Source organism: Marmota monax, unplaced genomic scaffold (assembly GCF_021218885.2).
Source record: "Marmota monax isolate L192 unplaced genomic scaffold, Marmota_monax_Labrador192_F-V1.1 WCK01_AAM20220418_F8-fsc00052, whole genome shotgun sequence".
Classification (NCBI taxonomy): Eukaryota; Metazoa; Chordata; class Mammalia; order Rodentia; family Sciuridae; genus Marmota; species Marmota monax.
In genome coordinates this window covers 6,507,049-6,531,230 of record NW_026693473.1, presented here as the reverse complement: position 1 = coordinate 6,531,230, position 24,182 = coordinate 6,507,049, and the positions used below count along the sequence as shown (strand labels likewise).

The window sequence follows — 24,182 nt, the reverse complement described above, 5'->3', positions numbered from 1 at the left end:
CCCTCTTTTGCCAGCACCAAGCTCCTAAAGGCAGAGAGAGCTGGAGAGAATTCTTGGGCAAACCCAATGGGAAGTCCTGAAGGAAACATCGTTTCCCGTGAACTTGCCTGTGGGGTGGCATAGTGATTAGTTAGAACTTTACAAACAGATGCGGGCATATTTGTGTTCCAAGCTGGTAAAGCAAGTTTTAGTGTAGCAGGGGTCAAAGTCATTTTCAAAGTCAAATGTTATCAGTCTATTCCCCATCTGCCAATCATACACCCATGCACTCAAATCAAGGACATGTTCTAATGCTCAGTTGCCTCCCTCCCTCCTCTCCCATCTCTCCATGCTTTGCCGTCCTCCCAGGTGGACAGGCAGTGGAAGTACTGACTGTGCCCAGTGAAAGATAGGAAGATGAGTCTCAAAGAACCTGGAGCTTGCTCTAATAACTTGGCTTCTCCTTCAAAGAGCCTTCTAAACTCCTCCACTCCTTTCCTCCCACTCAATGAGGAACAGTAGAGTTCAGATTCTGCATAAAATTCTTGTTCTATTAAAAGAAAAATCTGTCCTCTCTTATTCGTAAAGCAATCCAAGAGAAGGATTATGCATTTGCTTGAATTGGTTGGTTTTGAATCAGGTCTCTGAGTCAGGACAAACGTTTTAAGTGAAATCACACATTCAAATTTTGTATGTATAGGACAGTTTCACCTGGAAAAGTCAGAATGCTACTAAGAATATTTTTTTCCAACTTCAAAATGGTGAAGTATTTGGAGGCCAGTACCCAGGGTTGTGAATTCTGCCCTCAATTTCATTATTTCATTGTTTCATTTGAGCTTCTTTATTGCAATGTAAATATATGTATTTCAACATAGAAGATAATCCATCCAACAGTCCATCCCAGACAACAGCAAAATTGTATTCTTTTACTCTTGACAATATCTCTATAGCACCGACTAGAAAGGGTTTATGTTTACCCTGGGAAGAATATCAAAAGTAAAATGTTCTCAAAACTTTATACACTTAAGTTGGAGCTAAATAGCACAAGAGCTACCAACGTTCTTCCTGCGGCTAACATCATGGTTTCATTTTAAGACCAGGCACAGTATCTAGAAATAAATTTCAATACCCTGTTTGATGTTTTGCTGTAGGAAGGCTTAGTTGCATAATGGCAGGAAGACAGCCAAAGGCAGGTCCCTCTCTAACAACACTGCCTGCATTCCAGCTATGAGACTGCCCTGAGCAGCAGAGTGATAGAAGGGGATCTTGTCACTGCCCAAACCTCTTCCCATGCCAGGCTCCTTCAAGCAGGACCCTGAGGCAGCATATGTGGCCTGGATATATCAAAGGACCTTTCAAATGACCTGGAGCCCACATTGATCCTCCCACTGCCCACCCAGGACCTTCCACTGTCCCAGCTGTAACATCTGTGTGGAGGTGAGTGCTCCACCTCCCTGTCCAGTCACCAATCGATCCCTGGACACCTGGTCAGGACTAGGAAACTCACAGCATATGTGGGCCACAGGTGGGTATGAGACCATCTTCCCAGTCTCCTAAAAGTGGCTCCCAGACACTCTTGGTCACTTACATCTGTTATTGCCTCCAGTTCTGCACCTGTCCTGGGAGGCTGGCCTTGCTTGCACAGGTGCTGACATGCAAAGGGCATCCCCTCTGTGCTGAGCCTGGTGGAGTCGGGGGAGGAAAGGCAGTGACTGTCCCCTCCCCTGGCTTGCTGATAGTAGATTCCCAGTCTTCAAGCTGACTGCTGCCCTGTCCTGGGGATCATTGCATGTCTTGGTCTGGGTGTCCCAGTTGGAGGGTTTCCTGGGTTCTGAGTGCGTTTGTCTGATGTGCCCACCCTGCTCGGGTTCACAAGGGCAGGCCGCTGGTTGGGCAAGAATGTTTTTTTCATCCTCATCCAGTATCTGAGAAAACGGAGGCCCAGAGTTGTTATATACTGCTCTAGGTGACACCAGGCAGGTCTTGTCTCTAAAGACCTCACTCAGGACAGGTGACCTGATGAGCCATGGGGTCCTAACTGTGCTCTAACCAAGGAAACATCAGGTTCTCCCTGAGATGGGAACCAGTGTGTAGGGCCAAGAGCAGGCAGCCTTGAGGGCTGCGTTGGAGGAGGCCTGAGCATTTAGGGGTGATGGAAGTCAGGTCAGATAGACCCTCGAGGTCTGCCTCTTCTCCCCTAGGAATTTGACCACCACTGTAGGCTGGTGAACAACAGCTTGGGGCATCTGAACATCTGGCTGTTCCTTCTGCTGCTTGTGTCCCTTTGTCTGTACCTGGGTGCCCTGCTGGTGATGTGAGTTGTCTTCCTTGTGCCCACCAGACAAAGCCTTGGACAAAGCCATGGCTATCCACACAGTCTCAAGGGCCCACACTGGGAACAGCAGTCCTACAGATTATTTATACATTCACCAATTGAAGGATTGTTCATTGTATCTAGTTTTTCCACAGTGTTTTTGTTTGAACCCAGGGGTGCTTAACCACTGAGCTGCATCCCTGATCCTTCTGCCCCCTTTATTGTTTCTTACATGTCTTTTTTTTTCTTTTGAGTCATGATCTCATTGAATTACTTAGGAACTTGCTAATTTGCTGAGGCTGGCTTTGAACTTGCAATCCTCCAGTCTTAGCCTCCCAAATGTCTAGAATTTAGGCATGGGCCACTGTGCTTAGCTAGTTTTTCACAGCTATAAAGAAAGCTGCTACAAACATTGGTGTACAGGCATGCAAAATTAAGTTTTCATTTCTTTTGGGTAATTCTTAGGGGTGGCATTGCTGAGTCATAAGGTAAACTGTAGGTGGAACTTTGTAGAAAATTGCCAAATTTGTCTTTCAAAATCATTGCACCATTCCTAATTTCTACCAGCAAAGTATGAGAATTCCAGTTGTTCCACATGCTCACCAACATTTCACACTGTCATTTGTTCTTGTTTTGTTTTCTCTTTTTATTTTAGCCTTTCTAACAAATGAGTAGTGGCCTCTCATTTAAGGCTCTAAGATGAGCAATGATGTTGAGCATATTTCATGTCTTCTTGCCCACTGGTAGGTCTTTGGAAAAGTGTTTGCTGCAATCTTTTTTTCTTTTAAAAAAAAGTTTTGTTTTTTTTCTTACTGAGTTTTAAGAGTTCTGTACACTGGGTTTTGCAAATCTTTTCATTCAGTTTTCTTCATAGCATCTTCCAAGGAAGCAGAAGTTCTTAGTGGTGTTGTTTTTCCAGTTCTGGGGATTGAATCAGGGGTGCTCTGCCACTGAGTGTTGTTATTTATTCTACTTGGAAAATCATGTCCTCTGTGAGGAACAGTTTTATTACCTCCTTTCCAACATGTGTGTTTTTTATTTCTTTTTCTTTTTAGTGATGATTAGGAATGATAGGAGTGGGCATCTCTGCCATGATTCCTTTAGTATGGCAACCGCTTGACTAAAGGCTCTTTCAGGAAGACTGGTGGGCAGCATCAGTGGGAGGGCAAGCTGCAGACCCTGAGACAGCTGAACAGACAGAGGAGCCAGTCTGCTCATCACCTCCCATCCTTTTAGTCAGCACCCACTACTGCCATATGTGGTTCCCTCACACCTGTGACTCCTGTGCTTGGCCCTTATTCCTCAGCCCTGTGGTCTGCCTGTCTTCTCCTCTCTCCAGCTTCTAGTATCATCATTGAGTTTGCCTTGCAGCCTGTTACCTCCCTCCATCTTGTGGTTCTTCCAGCCCCAGGTGGGGCCATAGGCCATCGCCCTTCCTCCTCTGCTCAGAGTGAGGCCCTTCATGTCCAGGATCATTATTCTCAAGGGACCTAAGTGTGGTCTGCCCTCTGGGACTCACCAATCAGGGCTCCTTTCCATTATTGGCAGCACCCATCTCAGGCACTGATCCCATGCTCCAACTTCACTCCCTTTCCACTCTGCCCCCTGACTGCAACTCCTCCTGGAGTCACTTGCTTGTGATTGGTGGCAAGGACTCTGGAGCCAGACCTCATAAGTCCAAATCACAGCTCTACAACTGTCCAGCAGGGAGACCATGGGTAGCTACTTAGCCCCTGGTCAGTCAACTTCCCTATCTGTAAAACAGGGAATTGTGGGTTAATTCATGTAAACCACATAGAACAGTGGCTACACCAGAAAGTGCCCTGGGTGCTGAATACAGACCACAATAAATGTTGATGAGGATGTGGGGGAAAAGGTACACTCATACACTGCTGGTGGGAGTGCAAATTGGTGCAACCCAATCTGGAAAGCAGTATGGAGATTCCTTAGAAAACTTGGAATAGAACCACCATTTGACCCAGCTAACCCTCTCCTAGGTCTATACCCAAAGGACTTAAAATCAGCATATTACAGAGACACAGCCACATCAATGTTTATAGCAGCTCAATTCACAATAGCTAAACTGTGGAAACAGCCTGGATGCCCATCAATAGATGAATGGATAGAGAAACTGTGGTCTATATACCTAATGGAATATTACTCAGCATTAAAAGAGAATAAAATTATGACATGTGCAAGTAAATGAATAGAGTTAGAGAATATCATGCTAAATGAAGTAAGCCAATCCCCAAAATCCAAAGGCTGAATGTTCTCTCTGATAAGGAAAAATGGAGGAACTTTGATGGGGCAAAGGGGAGGCAGATGTGAGGAGGGGGCATGGGGGTAGGAAAGATGGTGGAATGAGATGGACATCATTACCCTAGGTACATGAATGAATGCACATATGGTGTGACACTACATTGGGTACAACCATACAAATGTAAATTTGTGCTACAGTTGTGTACAATGAATTAAAATGCATGGTGCTGTCATATATACCTAATTAAAAATACCAAACAAAAAAAGAAACCCTAAGGCTAGCATGGTCTGTTCCAAAGCTCAATAGACCCGGTAGTTATGATTCTAGTACCACTCCTGACCTTTTTCCATGACCCAATGCATGTCATCCCTTCTTGTGCTACAACAGAAATTGACATAAAATTTGGAGGTAGACTGTGACCCAAACATCACTTCATTCTCAGTAGAAACACAACTGACCAAGAGAAATCTGAAAAAGATATTCAACATCACTAATCATTAGAGAAATACACATTAAAATCATAATGGGATACCCTCTCACACCTATTAGAATGGCTATTATCAAAAAGACAAAAGAACCAGTGGCACATGCCTTCATCCCAGTAACTCAGGATGCTGAGGCAGGAGGATTATAAATTCAAGGTAAACCTCAGCAACTTAGTGAGACCTGATCTCAAAATAAAAAGTAAAAAGGTCTCCAGATGGCTATCAGGGGTAAAGTCCCCCTGGGTTCAACCCCCATTATAAATAAAAGAAAAAAAAAGACAAAAGATATTAAGTACTGGTCAGGATGTGGAGAAACTAGAATTCTTGTACTATGTTTGGGGGAATGTAAATTAGTGCAGTCATTATGGAAATCAGTATGGGAAGTTTCTTTAAAAATTGAAAATAGATGGGGCTGGGGATGTGGCTCAAGTGGTAGCACGCTTGCCTGGCATGCGTGCGGCCTGGGTTCAATCCTCAGCACCACATACAAAGATGTTGTGCCCGCTGAAAACCAAAATAAATAAATAAATAAATATTAAAAAATTCTCTCTCCTTCTCTCTCTCTCTCTCTCTCTCTCTTTCAAAAAAAAATTAAAAATAGAGCTCAGTTGGTAGAGTGCTTGCCTTGCATGGACAAGGCCCTGGGTTCAATCCCCAGCACCATAAAAAAACAACAACTACAAAAAAAACCTACCCTATGGTCCAGCCAATCTGTGGTGAATGGATACAGAAAATGTGGTTTAGAAATGTAAGGGGATACTCTTTAGTCTTTAAAAAAAAAAAAAGGAAATCCTGTCATTTTGACAAATGAATGAGGCCAAAGGACATTTTATTGGGGGAAATAGCCATGCACAGGGCAACAATCACATGATCTCACCTACATGTGGAATCTATAGAAGTTGAACTCTTAGAAACAGAGAGCAGAATGGTGACTGCCAGGGGCCCAGGAGTGGCTGGGCGGGGGATGGGGAAGATGCTGGTCCCAGGAGAACAAATTACACTTAGATGAGAGGGATGAGTTTAAGGGATCTATTGTGCAATATAATGACTACAGTTAATAATAACATACAACAGAATGAGTACAGTTGATAATGTTATCTACACTAAAAATGACTCAAAGAGTAGATTTTAAGGGTTCTCACCACAAATAATATGAAGTAATGTATATGTTAAAAAAACTTGACTCAGACATTCTTCAATGTATACATGTTTCAAAATATGTTGTATGCCATAAATATGTACAAATTATTATTATTATTTTTATCATCATCATCATCAGGGATTGAACCTAGGATTATTTAAACATTGATTCACATCCCCAGCTCATTTTGAGAGAGAATTATGTCATAAAGCCCACCGTGGAAGTGAGGGAAACTGGGAAGATATTTAGTTGGTAGATTTCTACCTCCTTCCCCAAACTGGAGCTCTGTTACAACAAAAAGGAAGAAGTGGCGCTAGGATGAGCAATGAGCACTGTTGACTCCAATTAGCACTGGGCCTGAAAGGGGAATAACCATCACCAAACTTCTCCCCATGCCATCTTCACATATTTTATGGCCTCTGTATTAGCCTGCTTTCTGTTGCTCTAACAAAATACCCAAGAACAGATAATTTATAAGGAGGTAAGGTTTATTTAACTCAGAATCCAAGATTTGGCAGCTCCTGCAAGTGATCTCTGGTGAGGGTGTTCACAACATGGTGAATGGCATCATGGTGGGAGGACATACAAGGAGTACAGATTGCATGGCCAGAAAACAGGGAGGGACCAATCTGGCTCTTTTTATAACAACCCCCTCTCACAGGAGCAAATGGGGGCCCATGAGAAGTCCATTACTCCCTTGAGAGGGCATCTTGCAGAGTGACTGAGTTACCTCCCACTAGGCCCACCTCTTTCAGGTTCTATCACCCCATCACTGAGGACCAACCCTCCAGCCTTTGAACCTTTGGGGACAAACCACATCACATCATCACAAGCTCCAACAAAGCTACCATCATAAGAGCAGGATGTCCCAGTCTACAACATGTGCGTATGTGGGGGTGGGGGAAGGTTGATCTCAGAAGTCACTGGAAGCAGCCAGAGCCCCCATTCCAGAACCTCTGTGATGTCACTTCTGTTGTCATGGCAGTCTGGGTGCCAACCCAGAAGAGTTCGTTGGTGGCTTCAGTCTGTGAGACTAAGTGGTCTAGCCATGATCTCTTCACAGAGTATCACGCCCCCAAATGAACCTCCGATCGAATCCTCATGGCTGAAACCAAGCCTGTTTGCAGCTTTTAATGCAATGCTTCTTATTACAATAAGTGGCATCTTTTTCGGCTTCCCGTGAGTCTCCCATGGAAGGTGTCAGTGTCTTAGACACAGGAGAGAAAATAGACAACGACAGTACAGAGGCAGGGAGGGAAGTGGAGAGAGAGGGTCAGCAGGAGAAGGAGGATATAGAGTTAGAGGGAGCCCAATGTGCAAGCACAGAGGTCTGGAGTGCCTGACGCATTTAGGGAACTGTGAGAGACTGGTAATGCTGGTGGCATTTGGTGGAGTCTCCATGGTCTGTCTCTAACCTGGATATTTAGATCTGTCCTTAAGGTGAGTGAGTCCTACCTCAGGTGAACTAGGCCTCGTGGGGAGCTCTGGGTTTCCCCAGACTAGGTCTGAGTCTGGCTCTGGTTTCAGGTGCCGGTGGTTGGCTCAGCATGGGCAGTGGGAATTTGCTGTGGTTTCGGGCCTACTCTTTCTAGTGTCCTTCTGCAGCCTCATTTACCTCAACGGGTCAGACCCAGGCATTTTACACAGAGGTAAGGCCTCAGACCCCTGGAGAAGGAGGTGGTACCCCAAGGGCTGATGCCTATAGGGGTGATTTCAAAAGTGCTAACCCCCCCTCAACCCCACCCCCCGCCCCCGTGGCCTCAGGATCCCTTCCCTCCATGTCATCATTACTTGGGCCCTGGCACTTCATTTCCCAAGCCACTGAAGTGTGAAAAAACAGAATCCTGGAGGTTTTCCAGCTGCTTTAGAAGGGAGGACTGGGCAGGCTGGCAAAAGAGGCCAGCAGGCTCTTCCAAACCACGCAGTTCACTCCTCCTCTTTCCCATTTTACCCACCACTTCAAGCACTGATCACTATTCCAAAGGGGGAGCTCCATGTAGAGCTCCTGTGGCTGGACAGCCCTTTCTCTTTGACTGCCCACCCATCTGAGTGGTCAGCTTGCTCAACAGGGACCGGGATTCCCCTGCCCACCTCCTACCCACCTTCTTGATGCCCAATGATGCTATGGGGCTGCCCCAAGCAGTAGAGTGGTGGAAGGACCTCCTGCCACTGCCCAAATCTCTTCCCCTGCCAGGCTCCTTAGAAGAGGACCCCAACATTCAATACATAGCACGAGTGAACAATGTGGCCTTCCGCCTGCAGTGGTGCTCAAAGTGTTCTTTCCATTGTCCACCCCGGACCCACCACTGTCCCTTCTGTAATATCTGTGTGGAGGTAAGTACTCCTCCTTCCTGACCACTCACCAACCCATCCCAGGGCACCTGGCCAGGACCAGGAACCTCACATCATATGTGGTCCAGGGGTGGGGGGTAGGTATGAGACCATCTTCCCACACTGCTACAAGTGGCTCTCAGCCACTCTTGGTCACTTATATATGTTATTGCCTCCAGTTTTGCACCTGTCCTGAAAGGCTCGCCTTGCTTGCACAGGTGCTAACATGCAAAGGGCACCATCTGTGCTAAGCCTGGTGGAGTCAAGGGGAGGAAAGGCAGTGACTGTCCCAACCCCTAGCTTGCTGATACTAGATACCCATAACTTTAGGCCAGCTGCTGCCCCGTTCTGGGTACCTTTGCCTGTCCACCTCTGGGTGTCCAATTGACGGTTTCCTGGGTTCTGAGTGCTCTTCTCTCATGTGCACATCCTGCACGGGTTTCCAAGTACAGAAGGCTGGCTGGGCAAGGAATTCTTCTCATCCTTACCCAGTATCTGAAAAAAATACAGCTTCAGAGTTTTTCTGTATCCTGCTCAAAGTGACACCAGGCAGGACTTGTCTCTAAAGACCTCACTCATGACAAATGACCTGATGAGCCATGGCGTCCTAACTGTGTTCTCTCCATGGACGTGCTGGTTTCACCCTGGAGATGGGGGCTCACGTGCATGGCCAAGAGCAGGAGGTCTAGGGGCTGGGTTGCGGGGGGGCCTCAAGATTTGGGGGTGTTGGGCTAAGCCAAATAGACCCTCAAGGTCTGCCTTCTCTCCCCTAGGACTTTGATCACCACTGCCTGTGGGTAAACAATTGTGTCGGTCAAAGAAATTTCCGCGTATTCGTGCTGCTGGTGGTGTCCCTGTGCCTTTATCTGGTTGTTCTTCTGGCTACCATTTTGCTTTTCTTCATTCGTACAAGACGCATGCCCTGGTCGCTGGACTCAGCCATGGCGTATCCACACAGTCCCAAGGGCCCATACTGGGAAGAGAATGGGTTGTGGGGAGGGACGGACAGCCAAGGGGCAGGACAGCCAAGAGGCGGGGTTAACTGAGGGCAGGGCTGAGGTGTGAGCAGGGCTAAAGGGAGAAGCCACTTGGGAGGACCTGTGAAGGACAGGTTGAAGGCGAGTGGGGTCAGGTAGATGGGCCCGGTAGGATGGATTATGGAGTTAAGAATCTCGGGAGGCCAAGAAGTGGGGTAATGAAGGTTGAAAAGGGACAAGTGGGAGGACAGCATGGTGGGGTGAGGTTTCTCTTGGGTGTGCTGGATTAACTGTCCAGGCCAGGGAGGAACAAGTGGGTGGGCGGGGCAGCCGGGGCGGGGCTACTGAGGGCGTGTCGGTCGATGGGCGGGGCCAGGAGAGAACAGTTTGGCTGTTCTTCTCAGCTTGTGTGCGCACAGCATCACAGTAGCTGTACCGGTCTTGGTATTCCTGCTGCCTGTCATTCTGCTCCTGATGGTCCAGGCTGTGTCCGTGAGCAAGGTAAGCGAGTACTGCAATACCAGACGGTGCGGAGGCATCTTGCCTCTTTGGGCCTCAGGCACTTTCTGCTGATCTTCACTGCCCTTGGTCCTGATGGTGCCTCCTGAGTCCTTCCAGACCCACCCCTTAAGATGCAGCTCAGATCTTTCCTCCCCCTGGAGCTCAGTGGTCATTCTCCCTCCTGGGTGCATTGCATGGAGAGCCTGTTATTTGAGGGATGGGTACATCCTGCGCTTGTGTTGGTAAGAACCCTGCGATCAGTATAACACCAGCAGACGCCTAGGAAAACGCTTGAGACGGGGGTCGGTCCTGAGTGGTGTAGCAGCCTGGAAGAAACTGAGTTTGGCGAGGCCAGCATTGTAGAGGAAGGACGTGCCACTCTTCCTGTCCTAGGTGTGATTTTGCAAAGGTAGAAGACAGGAGGGTGTTGTCTGTGAGAGGCACACCTTTGCAAAAAGGCACAGAAACCCGAAAGTACGATGTTAAGGAAATGAGGAGGAAACTATTCTAAATCAAACCCAAGGTGGCATGGGCAATGAAGTTGACCCCGTGGGAGTCAAGATTAAAAAGCTCCTAAAAGTGGAGCGTGAAATTTAGTTTTGACAAAGTGGAAACCTGGAAGCCATGGTGGGATTAAAAAAAAAAAACTCATTTATTGAGGAATAAATTAAAACTGCAAAATTCACCGTTTTAGTCTAGGATAAGGGATTTTGACAAATGGATACTGTCCTGCATTCTCCAGCATGACCAAGTTTAGGCAGTTTCTTTACTCCAGAATATCCTTTCATTCACCTGTTGTTGTCAGTCTCTCTCCCTATGTCCTTCTGGTTTTTCTTTTTTTCCAGGATCACATGTAAATGGAGTCATTGCCTTTTTTCTCTGGCTTTATTTATTTAGCACAATGTATTTGAGATTCATCCATCTTGTCGCTCATATCAGTATTTTATTTACTTTTATTGCTGTGTAGTAGCGTATGGATGCCCTACAGATTGTTTATACATTCACCAAACGAAGGATTTTTTACATTATATCTAGGTTTTGCCAGTATTTTTTTTTCATACTAGAAATTGAAGCTGGGGATGTTTAATCTCTGAGCCACATTCCTAGCACCCCTTCCATTATGCTTTAAATTTTTTTTTTTTTTTTAAATTCTGAGACAGGGTCTCACTAGGTTGCTTAGTGCATCACTAAGTTGATTAGGCTGACTTTCAACTTGCCATCCTCTTGCTTCAGGCTCCCAAGCCTCTGGGATTACAGGTGTGGGCCACTATGCCCAGTTAGTTTGGGGTAGTTATAAATAAAGCTGCCCCAAACATTGATGCACAGGCATGTGAACATAAGTTTTCATTTTTCTTAAATAAATTCTTAGGGGTGGCATTGCTGAGTCATAAGGTAAACACATGTGGAACTTTGTAGGAAATTGCCAAGTTTGTCTTCCAAAACAAGTGTAAGGTTCCTAAATTCTACCAGCAATGTTTGGGAGTTCCAGTTGCTTCACATCCTCACCAACATTTCACACTTTTTTTTTTCAAATATCTTTTAGGTATCAGTTGACCTTTTATTTATTTATATGCAGTGCTAAGAATCGAATTCAGTGCCTCACACACACTAGGCATTCTACCACTGAGCCACAACCCCAGCCCCTCAAACTGTCCTTTGTTATTTTGTTTTGTCTTTTAATCGTAACCTGTCTTATTAAATGAGTTGTAGTATTTCATTAAGGTTCCAGGTTGTGTTTTCCTAATGAGTAATGATGTTGAGCCTATTTTCATGTCTGTTTGGCCATCAGTAGGTCTTTGGTAAAGTGTTTACTCCTGGCAGGGCACAGTGGCGCACACCTGTAATCCCAGCAGCTTGGGAGGCTGAGACAGGAGGATTCCGAGTTCAAAGCCAGCCTCAGCAAAGCGAGGCACTAAGCAATTCAGTGAGACCCTGTCTCTAATAAAATACAAAAAAATTGGACTGGGGATGTGGCTCAGTGGTTGAGTGCCCCTATATTCAATCTGTGGTACCCACTCCCCAAAAAGCGTTTACTCCAATCTTTTGCCCATTTGAAAAAACGGGTTGTTTTCTTATTGAGTTTTAAGAGTTTTCTACATGAGATTCAGATCTAGGTTTTGCAAATCTCTTCTTGCAATCGGTGACTTGTCATTCCATTTTCTTCATAGCATCTTCCCAAGAGCAGGAGTCCTTAGTGTTGTTTTTCTAGGACTAGGGGTTGAATCAGAGGTGCTCAACCACTGAGTTCTCCCCCAGCATTTTGTGGCTTTTGTACATTCTACATAGAAAATTGTCATCTGTGAAGAACAGTTTCATTACCTTCTTTCCAATCTGTGTATCTTTATTGCTTTTTCTTTTTAGTGTTGAATAGGAATGATAGGGGTGGGCATTTCTGCCATGGGATTCCTTTAGTATGGCAATCACTTGACTAATGGCTCTTTCAGGAAGACTGGTGGGCAGCATCAGTGGGGGAGGGGACGCTGCAGACCCCAAGACAGTGAACAGACAAAGGAGCCTCTCTGCTCATCACCTCCCATCCTTTTAGTCACCAGCCCACCACTGCCATGTCTGGTCCCCCTCCCACCTGAGACTCTGTGCTTGACCCTTATTCATCAGCCCTGTGGTCTGCCTTTACTTTGAGCTTGACCTTTACTGCTTTGTGTACTGAAGGCCTTCAGCCCAGATTTTCCTGGACCATGTGATTTTTGACTAGGAAACTATGATTGGGCCTCCCCACTGCCCCTGTCCTACCAGATAGTGAAATTCAATTAAGGCATAATTTTAGAAATAAATGAGAGGTGGAGAAATGAAGTGGGAGTGGGGTGGTGACATTGTCTTTGGAGCAATTGAGCAGCACAAGGAAGAGTTTAAAAGGTATCTGAAAGGGGCTGGGGTTGTAGCTCAGTGGCAAAGAACTTGCCTAGCATATGTGAGGCACTGAGTTCGATCCTCAGTACCCCATACAAATTAAAAAAATAATAAGGTCTATCAACAACTAAAAAATATTTTTTTAAAAAAGGGGGGGTATATGGAAGGATGAGGTAAGAGGACAGGTGTAGCCAATGGAGACAGAACAAGGATCTTGCACAGGGAGGCACAAGATGATGAGGAGCCCTGAGAAGGCAGGAGAAGGGGGTGCAGTGTCAGCACTGTCTGGGGAGAGCTGCTCACAAGTGGGTCGAGGGAGGTCACTCTTCCTAGGAGCCTAGGAAGGCAGGAGGCCCTGGGTCATTCTTGGGCTCCCCTGCCCTTAGAATCTTGCTCCAGGCCCGGGTTGAGCCCTGGCTTAGTTGACTAACTTAGGAAGGATCACTGGGAGATGGCCTTGCCCAGTCCTGCTGTTTCTGAGCTCCTCTTCCCATCCCCATCTCCCTCCAGGGCAAATCATTCTGGAACAACAACCCCTTCGACCAGGGCTGTGCCAACAACTGGTATTTGACCATTTGTATGCCACTGGGACCCAAGTGAGTTGGTAAACTGGAGGCTCAAGTGGTGGACCTGGGGCTGGTGGGAGTGGGGTGGGATAAAGCTGGGTCTTCTTCTCTGGTCCCTGACCCCAGCTCCGAGGCCCTGTCACCCATTGTCCTTTCCTTTGGGTTTTTCTCCAGGGTACTTTGGGAGCCACTGGGAACGTCCCTATTCATTGCCCTTCTAGGTTCTTGCCCTAAGAAATGGGGTAGAGGTGAACTGCAGCCGGGATGAGACTCCTGGCTCGGAATCCTGGGCTCTGTGCTTTCCAAGCTGAGGGTGAGGGTGGTCAGGGGCACCAGGCCAAGGTGGGTAGTGACTCCCTGCATTTGGTCTGTCGCACCCCAGGTACATGTCTGCAGCTATTTGGATGCAGCAGGAGGAAGGCACGGAGTGGGACCCTGAGCAAGGGAACCCAGTGCACACACAGTTCTCGCCACAACATTCCCGTCAACACCGTCCCACAGAGCTCCCTGGGCCCACATCTCCAACACATAGGCAGGGCCCCCCAGGGAGTGGCGAGGCTGCAGCTTTACAGGAGGTGAGGAATAGTGGGTATGCATTGGGAGAGGGATGTCTGTGGGTCGCACATGTGTTGGGGGAGGCCCCTGAGGTCAGGCTGGCCCTGAAGCTGAAGCACATGGAGCTTAAGGAATGGAATTATGGACCTGAGTGTGCGGGGTCCAGGTTTCAGAGCACTCCCAGGTGTTGCTGAATAGACAAAGAGAAAAGACTGCACCACTAATTTGCTAGTTGGCCTTGGCCAGTCCCTTACCTTTTGAGGCCTCAGTTTCCTCAGTTATTAATGAGCACTGAGACTAGTAATCTATGTTTTAAAGGAGATTCTTTTTTGGGGGGGAGGGGGACAGGGAATTGAACTCAGGGCACTCGACCCCTGAGCCACATCCCCAGCCCTATTTTGTATTTTATTTAGAGACAGGTTCTCACTAAGTTGCTTAGTGCCTCAATTTGCTGAGGCTGGCTTTGAACTTGTGATCCTCCTGCCTCAGCCTCCCAGGCACTAGAATTATAGTCATGTGCCACTGCCTGGCTCTTTTTTTTTTTTTTTTTTAATGGAAATTTGTACTTGAAATCCCATGTGAAACTTATGAAGTGGAGCATTAGGAGTTCAGTAGGGTCGATAACCCATGGTGCCCCCCACGGGCCCTTGCAGTACTTGAGGTACCAGCCCTCTCCTTTGTCCTGCCTCCTGGGGCCCAGGGCCATGACTGTGAACTGCAGGGTAGAGGCTAGAAAGAACCCCCATGTATTGACTTATGTGTTTAGATTTCCATCAGCCCGATGCCGCAGCAAAAAACCCACAGAGAAGGCTTGGCCTCCCATCCACGAGCCTCTCACTCACCCATTCATACTGCTGGATACCAGGATATCTGAACTTCACCTCCTGAGCCTCCATGTGGAGGCCTCTCGTAGCTGAGCCCTCAATCACTCCCCTATTGGGAGTGCTAAGACTTCCATTCCTGTTGTACATTTGTAAATAGTTTTTACTTCTTCCTATGGCTGCTCTGTCTGTTTGTTCTAGGTTTAGAGAAGCGGTGTTTCCTGGGGGTGTAGGGAGGCTCTGAGGGGCTGGAACAAAGCCCTCTTGGAAGGGAAGATCCTTGCTCTCTGGAGACCCGAGCTTGGGAACCAACATTGTCTAGCTCGTTGACCTTGAGCAAGACACTTAGCATTTCTCTCATCCTTAAAATGTGGCAACAGTAATAATCACAGTGACTGACCTGGCTGGCTTCCTGGCAAGGGCTGAAGATGAGAGGAGAGAAAACCCCCAGCTAGCACTGGGGATGGAACAAGCCCTGCCCTGCAGCATCCCTGTCTGACTGCAGGGGGTGCCCGCTGCCCAGCCCTCTTGTGGCAGTCTGGAGCCCCCTCCTGGCTGCCTCCTCCCCAGATGTGAAGGGTGGGGGCATTCATCCTGCATCTCTCCTGCAACTGTGTCCCACCCTGGTCCCTTCCTCCTGGGGTGCATCAGGTGCTGGTTCTGGTCCTGCCCCTGGGGTACACTCAGGTCTTTTGAGTCTGCAGGCCCCAGAGTGTGGGGCAGGGGGCACATCAAACGGTGGGTATGTGGTATGTTAGTCTCCAGAGTGTGACCTTGGGACTGGGAATAATATCACCTTCATAGTAGGTTGTTGGAGGAGGAGGTGAGGTGTTTCATCTGGTGCACAGCAGGCAAGCAATGTATGCAGCTGGAATGATTTATGGTTATTTTCTCCACTAGTTGGGCGACCTGACCATGTCAGAATTTCCAGAGTACTATCAGTGGTTGTGGGGCACTCTGAATTTGTATCAAGGACCCCATATCATCTTGCCACATGAAGCATCAGGACAGCCACAAACCATACTGCTTCTTTCCATACTTGTATCTGGGTGAAACCATCTTGTGTGATAAAGGTGGAGGCAAAAGGATGTCACCCAAGGGATCAGATACATGTCCCCTAGGGTGTGTGTGTGTGTGTGAGAGAGAGAGAGTATGCACATGTGTTGGTATGAGCTCGTCCTCGGGGGTTTGTTCACCCAGCCCCTTATCCTTTCTGACCAACTTTAGGAGGTGGGTGACCTACGATGCAGGATGTGTCTCCAACTCTGCAGACTACAAAGTCCCACCACAAGACTGCTCTTCCCTCTTCCTTTCCTCCCCAACCTGTCCTGGGAAGCCCAGGCCCAGCCCCACCCGCCTGCCCTGGCTGGAACTCCAACTCTTCTCATCCCCTTTCCCTGTCCCAGTATCTATCCCCCTGGGCTCAAGTCCCTTTGGGGCTTAAGGCTTTTCTCAAATCTTATTCCTGCTCACTTCCTCTGTCTGGGAAGCCCAAGTTCATGGGCACATGGCAGAGAAGGAGGGGGAAGTCTTTTTGAGTCCCTGTGCCCAGGTTTTAGTGCCTGTGAACCTGTGTGTGCAGAAGGGATGGCTCAACCCTGCTGACCACCAGGGGAAAGGCCGAGTGGGGAAGCCAGAGGCTCCCAAGCTCATTCCCAAAGGAGAGCCCTCCCGATAAACTGGATCTGGGTGAGGGAGGAGAGAGGTGGTCCAGGAGCCTGGGCCAAGGCCTGGATGTGCATCATGGAACTGCCTGGGTGGGGAAGTGCTGGAGGGAGTCCAGCTCCACGGGGGGCTGAGAAGGCCAGGCCCCAATCTCTGGGGAGTTCATGTTGCCTCCTCCAGCCCCACTGGCTGTCCCCCTGCCATCCTGCCTATCCCCCTGCCATCCTGCCTGGTTCAGGTCTGCACTCATTGGCTCCTGCCTTCAGGTATACAGGGTCTCACTCAGTCTCAGGCAAGGGCCTTCCAAGTCCTAAGCTAGATGTGAGACATCTCCTTGACAATCTGGTCCTCAGTTTCCCCACTAGGGAAGGATGTAATTTCCCTCAGATTCTCAAAAGAGGACATGGCCTTTCCAAAGGCAAAGACTTCCTGCTCTGGGATGAAGATTTTATGTGTGTCCGCCCCCTGCCCCCAGCCTAGGATTCCTGGGATTTCCTTAAGAAAGACCCTTGGATCAGGCTCACTGCTTCTTGAGCGTTAAGTGGGACATAGAACATTCCTTCCTTTGATGTCCTCCACCATACCCTCTACCCTAAGCCTTGGGCCAGTCTTGTGACTCCTTGCTGCACCCCCTTCCCTTTTTGCCCCCTTCTTATTTCTGCTGAATGTGCCCTTGATTCTCAGATATTCCCCACCTAATCCTTGGCCTATGAATAAGGCAAGGGGTGTTATAGGGGGCCCAGTTATGGGGCCCACTGTCCACATACCCAGGAAACTCTGCCATCCCTGGGCCAGAGCCAAGAAATGGCCCCCACACCTGCAGGGCTACCAGGTGCCCACAAGCTCCTAGAACTGTAATGCCAGATTCGTGGGACCCCAATAGACCTCCAGGAGCCGAATCCAGTGCAATTACACAAGAGTCTTTATTGTAGGCTCGAGCCTGGACTCTCAACCGTTTCCAAAGCAGCGGTCCCGAGTAGTGAGTCCCAACCCTTAGTTCAGTGAGGATTTATAGGTTTTGGGGGGATACTCTATGCATCACAACATCACACAGCAAATCATTTTATACCGCGGGAAAATCAAACAATTCTTAACATTGATTAATACATTCACTGGCGGCAACAAGTTGGGTAAGGGTAGTTGGTGAGTTCAAATGGTGGATACATTTGAACTGATTGGTTTAGGCCGGGAGGGGTTGCAAGAGTGTATATGCCAAACTGCAGGGTGGCCTAATCATGTTATCAATCACCGAAACTACTGGGGGGTCACCTGACATTTCAGATAGTTTTCCTGTCTCATGCTGATTGGTGGTTGCTAGGGGGTCACTATGGGTCCTCACCTAGCATAACTGAGTCAGGGGCACCTAGTGCCGCAGATCCCTTCTGTTAAACAACTCAGCAGGGTGGATATGTGCCTAAGAGCCTTCTGTGGGTTTTTCCAAGGACAAGAGTCATGCCCCCTCCCTCTGGACAGGACTTGAGGTAGAAGCTGGTTTCTCAAAAATGGAATCACATCCGTTTCTCAGAACCTGGGATGGAGAGCCTAGCATCTCCAGACCTTTCCTCTTGGGCCTCTTGGGAAGTCAGGGCATATAGGATGAGACTCAACTTAGTCACCCAGCTCTGCTGCCAACTAATGTGCCACAGGAGAATCTGTCTTCCCTTTGCTCAGACTTGGAGTCCTCAAGGTAATCATAGATACCACACTGAGGGTCACAGACTAAATCTTAAGTCTTTAGGGAGGGAAGGGACTCAGGGCTACCTCATCCAGCTGTCTGCCACCCCCAGTTTCACAGATGGGGCTCTGGGACCTGCAGAGGGAAGTGGTTGCCCAAGATGACCTGGTGGCATCAGCCTGATGGCTTTCTCTGGTTCCCAGGGGACCACTGCCATTCCTGCTTCCAGGGCCATTCCAGCAGGGGAAGGGCTTGGGCAGTGACCACAGGGCCCAACTCTCTAGGCAAACTTAGAGGTGGGCAGTGAAGTTCAGCACAGGGCTGTTTGCTGAGAAGGCAGCCAGTTTGAACCTCTCTCTAACCCTGCACTGTGCCCATAGTGCTCCTGCTGCCTCTGGCTCAGCCCTACCCTGCTCTGCCCTGACCGCCCCACCCAAGAAGGCCCTGCAAGTGGCTGAGGGTGAGGCAAGGCTAGGACCCCTGGGGCAGGGGAGCTGATTGTCTGAGGAAGTGGGTGTGTCCTGCCCTTTTTACACACTTTAGAATTCCTTTGTTCTCATGCCTTCTCTTCCCCACAACCTGCTTACTTGACCTAAAAGCTGGAGTGATCCAAGGGCCAGAAGGAAGCCCACCAGCAAGAAGGGAGCAGCCTAGGAGGCTTTCATTAACAGCCCCTACAACTCCCTGCAGGGAGGAACAATCCCTGGAGGCTGGTAACCTTGGCAACAGGTGGAAAAGGGGAAGTGCTCTAGAGGTATTAGCATTTTATTACTTTTCTTTTCAAACCAGCCCCCAACTTTCTGATCTGACCCGTTATTTATTACTTGCACTGTCCTTTTGCCCCCACCAACAACACTTTCTGAACATGTGTCCTATGAAGACAATGAAATTTGATTCCACGTGTACAGACCACTGATTACTTCAATTTTCCTAACCTCCAATCACCTCCCCCCCCCACCTTAGACCTCCCTGCTTCTTTATCATAAATATCCCTAAACCTTATGGGGAGGGAGATCTGACACTTGATCTGTCTTCTGGCTTGGCTGCCTCCTAAATAAACCTTTTCTCTTTTGCAAAACTGGTCATTTTGAGATAGTAATTTGAGAAGATAGGGAGACTTACTAGTGTCAAAAGAAGCACCATAAACCACTGAAATGTGAAAGGTTCCCTCCAACAGTTGCAACTTTGAGGGCAAAGTGCAAGTGAGGGTGTGAAATTGTGTAGCTCTACCCTGCCTCCACTTCTAGTCCAGCCCCTGTTAGACCACGACGCAAGAAAAGACCGCTGACTCCAATTAAAATCAAATTAAAGCAAGCTTATTATTTCGACCAGCCGGGCTGCCTTGCCCATCAAAATCGTGGGAGCCAAGGACAGTGGCGAGACATCTTTGTGGCCCAGTTTTATAGCCCAAAACGTTACACAAAGGGGGGTTACAGATAACAATGTAAGGGTCCGGCGAACGTCGGAGGAAGAGACCACCAAGAGACCGCGGCTCATGCAACAGCAAAAGGGGTTTATTGAGGATCCAATCCAGCGCGCTGGGGCTCCGTGCTCACTCAGAAAGAAGAGCAGCCCAGAGCCCAGAGCAGGGGTTGTGCAATGCTTAAGTACACTTTTTGGGGAGGGCGGGGACTTTACATACATCACAGTCCTCTTTAACAAATCCTAAACATGATTTGTTCATTCATTGGTGGGAACAGTTCGGGTGGGGGTGATAGGTCAGTTCTAAAGCAGGGTACACATTCAAACTGATTGGTTTAGGCCCTGCGATGCCTAAGTGCAAGATCGCACAGGGCCCTAAGTTATTAAACAACCAGGCGGTCGGGGAATATTTACTGGGCAGTTCGAGTATTGTCTTAACAGCTACAGGAATTTCAGGTTTTGCGTGTAGCATAGGAACTTAACAATACCTGGTCCTTTACATTTTAACTCAGGCCTTGCAGCTTAGAAACTTTACAACGCCCAGTCTTTTACACTTTAACTTCAATTTCTTTTACCCTTACAACAACACTCTGAGGAGCATAACACAAGTTTACATTTTTGCTGGCCCCGGCATCAGAATTTATGGAGATCTTAGAGAATCAGAGAGGGTCGTTATCCGTTATCCGGCCAGGGAAGGCCAGAATTTATGAGGCGTCACTAAGGTTTAGGAAAGGGTTGTTATCTGGTCAGGGAAAACCGGACATGGGTGAGTTCAGGGCACAGGCAGGCATTCCAATCAGCTTTACAACATCAACTAATGGCCAGGCCATACAGACATCCTAATATTTTTACAGAAAACAGAAATGAATCCTTCATAACTTGTGACAAGCTGGCTTCTGATCTAATGAGAGAACTAGGCTAGGTATATCACCCCTAGCAATCCTCCCTCTGCAAATACTAATACCCCATACCAACAGGTTTCTGTCTGTCTCTCTGGAGATAGCCTGCTTTACCCCAAAGGGGTCTCTCTCTTAAGATAAGACCCCATTCTTCCTTGAATATGTATCTACTTCATAAATAAACCTCTGTCTCTGCCTTTGACTGGTGCATGGTAAAATTCTTTTCTATCATGTCTGCAAGAACCCTGCTGGCCCTTGTAAGGGTAAAAGAAATTGAAGTTAAAGTGTAAAAGTTAAAGTGTAAAAGACCGGGCATTGTAAAGTTCCTAAGCTGCAAGGCCTGAGTTAAAAAGTGAAGGACTAGGTATTGTTAAGTTCCTATGCTACATGCAAAACCTGAAATTCCTGTAGCTGTTAAGACAATGCTTGGAACCGCCCAGTAAATATTTGTTGTTTAATAACTTAAGGGCCCTGTGCGATCTTGCACGTAGGCATTGCAGGGCCTGGACCAATCAGTTTGAATGTAACCCCCTCCTTAGGAATGACCTATCACCCCCGCCTGACCTGTTCCCGCCAATGTATGTACTAATCAAGTCTAAGAATTGTTGTTTGACTTTCCCGCGGTGTATGATGATTTGTTAAAGGAGACTGTGATGTATGTAAAGTCCCCGCCCTCTCCAAGAAGTGTACTTAAGCAGTGCTCAGCCCCTGCTCTGGGCTCTGGGCTGTTCTCCCTTCTTGAGTGGGTACAGAGCCCCAGCATGCTGGAATGGATCCCCAATAAAAAACCCCCTTCTGCCAATTGCATGAGTGGTCTCTTGGTGGACTCTTCCTCTGACGTTCGCTGGACCCTTACAGCCCTGAGTCAAGTTTCCCCTTTCTCTGGAAACTCCTCAAACCATTCTTCAGAGTAATATCTTCTCCTGTGACCGGTTCACTGATTGGCATGCCATCTATGGGAGGCGGGTGGCCAGGACCATGTCTAATTCAGTAACTGACTGTCATGGAGAAGAGATGTCTCCCAAGAAGGGTCCAAAGAGTTCCCAGAGGGAACTCAGGGCAGCAAAGAATTTCAGCATGAGTCTGGCAAAGGCAGAGACAAAGGTTTATTTAGAAAGTAGATACACATTTAAGGGAGAATGCCATCTGTCTCAGAGAGTGAGAAGCCCCTCCTTGAGTTGGAAGTCCAACATTTGTAGAAGGGCCATAGTCAGAGACAGGACTGGAGGTGGAGACAGGGTGGAGCTGCACAATTGTAAGCTCAGTTTTCCCTGAGTTTATGTATTTCCCTCATTTTACAAGGACACGAGCCAAGAGCCTGTCAAGATTTTAACACAGTGACTCCCACTGCTTGCCTTCCCCAAACCTGTCTCTTTTGTCTAAAGAAAACAGACCAAGCTAGAATTCTCACAGGACCAAGCCCATGGGGAAAGGGCTGAGAAAGGAGTGCAGGTTTGGGGGTTGGGGAGGGAATACTGAGGAGATAGCTCTGGCTGTCTCCCTATTCATTCGTACCTACTCCCTTTCTTGCAGTTTTGGAGAGAATACAGGTATGGGGGGAAGGCTGCAAAAGGGGTGGGGAGAGGCTTTCTTTTCGCCCCAGTGGTATCTGAAGAGCCAAAGTGGGCAGCAGGCCAGAAGCTGACTCTCTTGCCTAGCTGACTTATTAAAATAAAACAACAGTTTTTATTATTTGATTGCTTGTTTTCTTTTGTCTGACTGTACCTACCCTCAATTTTGCCTAAACACACACACTGGCTCATTAATTTAGCAGGCATACGCTGAATACCCACCAGTGACAAGAGTAAGATATGACCCTGTGCTCATTGTTCACAGACCTAGACAGGGAGATGGACACTTAAAGAGTTAGCAAAAAAGATGAAAAGTGCCAAAACAAGCAGGACTGTCTGTGAATGTATTAATCATACCTTTTTATTCTGATTTTTGTTGTTGTTGTTGTTGTAGTTTTTAAATAAGGGACTGCTTCTTTGGGGTTAGCCAATTCCTGAAGACAGTAAAAAACTGCCTAAGGCTCACCTCTTATATGCATACCAACCACTCCAGGGCCTATACTCCTAACCTCTTCTTTTAGCAAGCTCTTAGTGTTCCCTTTACCTAATTGCCCCAGGGCCAGGTACCAGATTGCAATAGACATTCCTAAATGCTGCAGCCTGTTGGAGTTAGCCAAACCAAACAATTCAAAACTTAAGCTCCTTCACCCAGTCGGTCCCTTGGAAACCACAATAAAGGCTCTGACCTTGTTTTCTGACTGAGCTGGTATTTCCCTGTGTGCTCCCCATTCACAGCCTGCAGTGCCTTCTGTTTGTAGGGATCAGTGGTATAAGTCCCTTCTTCCTTCATGACAGTACTTTCTTTGTCTATGTGACTTAACACACATTTCAAACAAATCCTGGGGTTGGGTATGATGGTGCATACCAGTAATCCCAGCAGCTCAGTAGGCTGAGACAGGAAAATAACAAGTTCAAAGCCACCTTAGCAATTTAGCAAGACCCTGTCTCAAAATGAAAAATAAAAAAAAAAAAAGGATGGGGATGTGACTCAATGATTAAGTGCCCTGGGCTCAATCCATGGTGTCAAAACAAACAAGGAAAAAAAAAACAACAACCACCATTTCTGGTTACACTTAAAACAGTGAATGTACCTATATCTCCCCTACTATTTTATTTAGTATAAACAAACACAACTAGATAAGAGTTTGTTCCCCACATGAGTTCTGTTTTATCATTCTCAGAGCAAAGAGTCTACTTATTTGTTTATGAACTATCTTAGTATGCCTGGGATGCTAAAATAATAAACAATAAATTTACTCCTCACAGTTCTGGGGACTGGAAAATGTAAGGTCATGGTACCAGCTTTCCTGATTCATAAATAACTTCCTGCTGTGTCCTCACTTGCTGAAAGGGGCAGATAAGCCCCCTTGGTTTATTTTGAAGAACACTATCCCATTTTTAAAGATAGTAATCTCTGGCAATAGGCATGCACTGTATACAGGTATATAGGGCTCTGCCCTCATGACTTCATCATCTTCCATAGGTCCCACTTCCTAATGCCATCACCTTGGAGGGTTAGAAATTCAACATATGAATTTGGGGGTTGGGAGTAGGGATACAAATATTCAGACCATAGTAAGAATTTTTGTTTAAGAAACTGGGTAGGGGCCTGGGGCTGTAGCTCAGAGGTAGAGCGCTTGCCTCACACGTGTGAGGCACTGGATTTGATCCTCGGCATCACATAAAAAATAAATTCATAAACAAAAATATTGTGTCCATCTACAACTAAAAAAACAAAAAAAGAAAGAGGGGCTGGGGATGTGGCTCAAGCAGTAGTGCACTCGCCTAGCATGCGCGCAGCCCTGGGTTCGATACTCAGCACCACATACAAATAAAGATGTTGTGTCCGCCGGAAAAAAACTATAAAATAAATATTAAAAAATTCTCTCTCTCTCTCTTTAAAAAAAGAAAGAAACTGGGTGGGATTTGGAGGCGGTTGCTGGGGAAGTTTGAGGAATTAGGAATATCCCATATGTAATGAATTCTTAGTAAGTTTCAAACAAAAATCAGGTAGTCTGACATCTTCTGAATATCAAAGAAAACTATCCATTTCTAGAACTTCAATTGCCAGTCTCCTCTGTGTTTGCAAAATATCTTTACAGTTAATCTGTCATTACTCACATATGATAATAGTTGAGAGATGCTATAAGAC

General features: G+C 47.2%; 1 protein-coding gene across 1 annotated transcript; it reads left to right on the top strand.

Annotated features, from left to right (window-relative positions):
- Positions 1-7,227: 7,227 nt before the first annotated feature.
- On the top strand, positions 7,228-17,460 carry LOC124101722 (palmitoyltransferase ZDHHC19-like). Its single transcript, XM_046457841.1, has 8 exons — positions 7,228-7,358; positions 7,707-7,828; positions 8,374-8,513; positions 9,284-9,456; positions 9,907-9,988; positions 13,367-13,452; positions 13,805-13,997; positions 17,347-17,460. Exons 1-8 carry the CDS (start codon positions 7,228-7,230, stop codon positions 17,458-17,460), a joined length of 1,041 nt encoding a protein of 346 aa, XP_046313797.1.
- Positions 17,461-24,182: the final 6,722 nt, after the last annotated feature.

Bases quoted from the DNA above. Each gene is read 5' to 3' on its own strand.
- LOC124101722 (XM_046457841.1), top strand. From the start codon at position 7,228: ATGATCTCTTCACAGAGTATCACGCCCCCAAATGAACCTCCGATCGAA. The intron at 9,457-9,906 runs GTATCCACACAG...GTGTGCGCACAG, and splicing joins TCGCTGGACTCAGCCATGGC to CATCACAGTAGCTGTACCGG. The intron at 13,453-13,804 runs GTGAGTTGGTAA...GTCGCACCCCAG, and splicing joins TGTATGCCACTGGGACCCAA to GTACATGTCTGCAGCTATTT.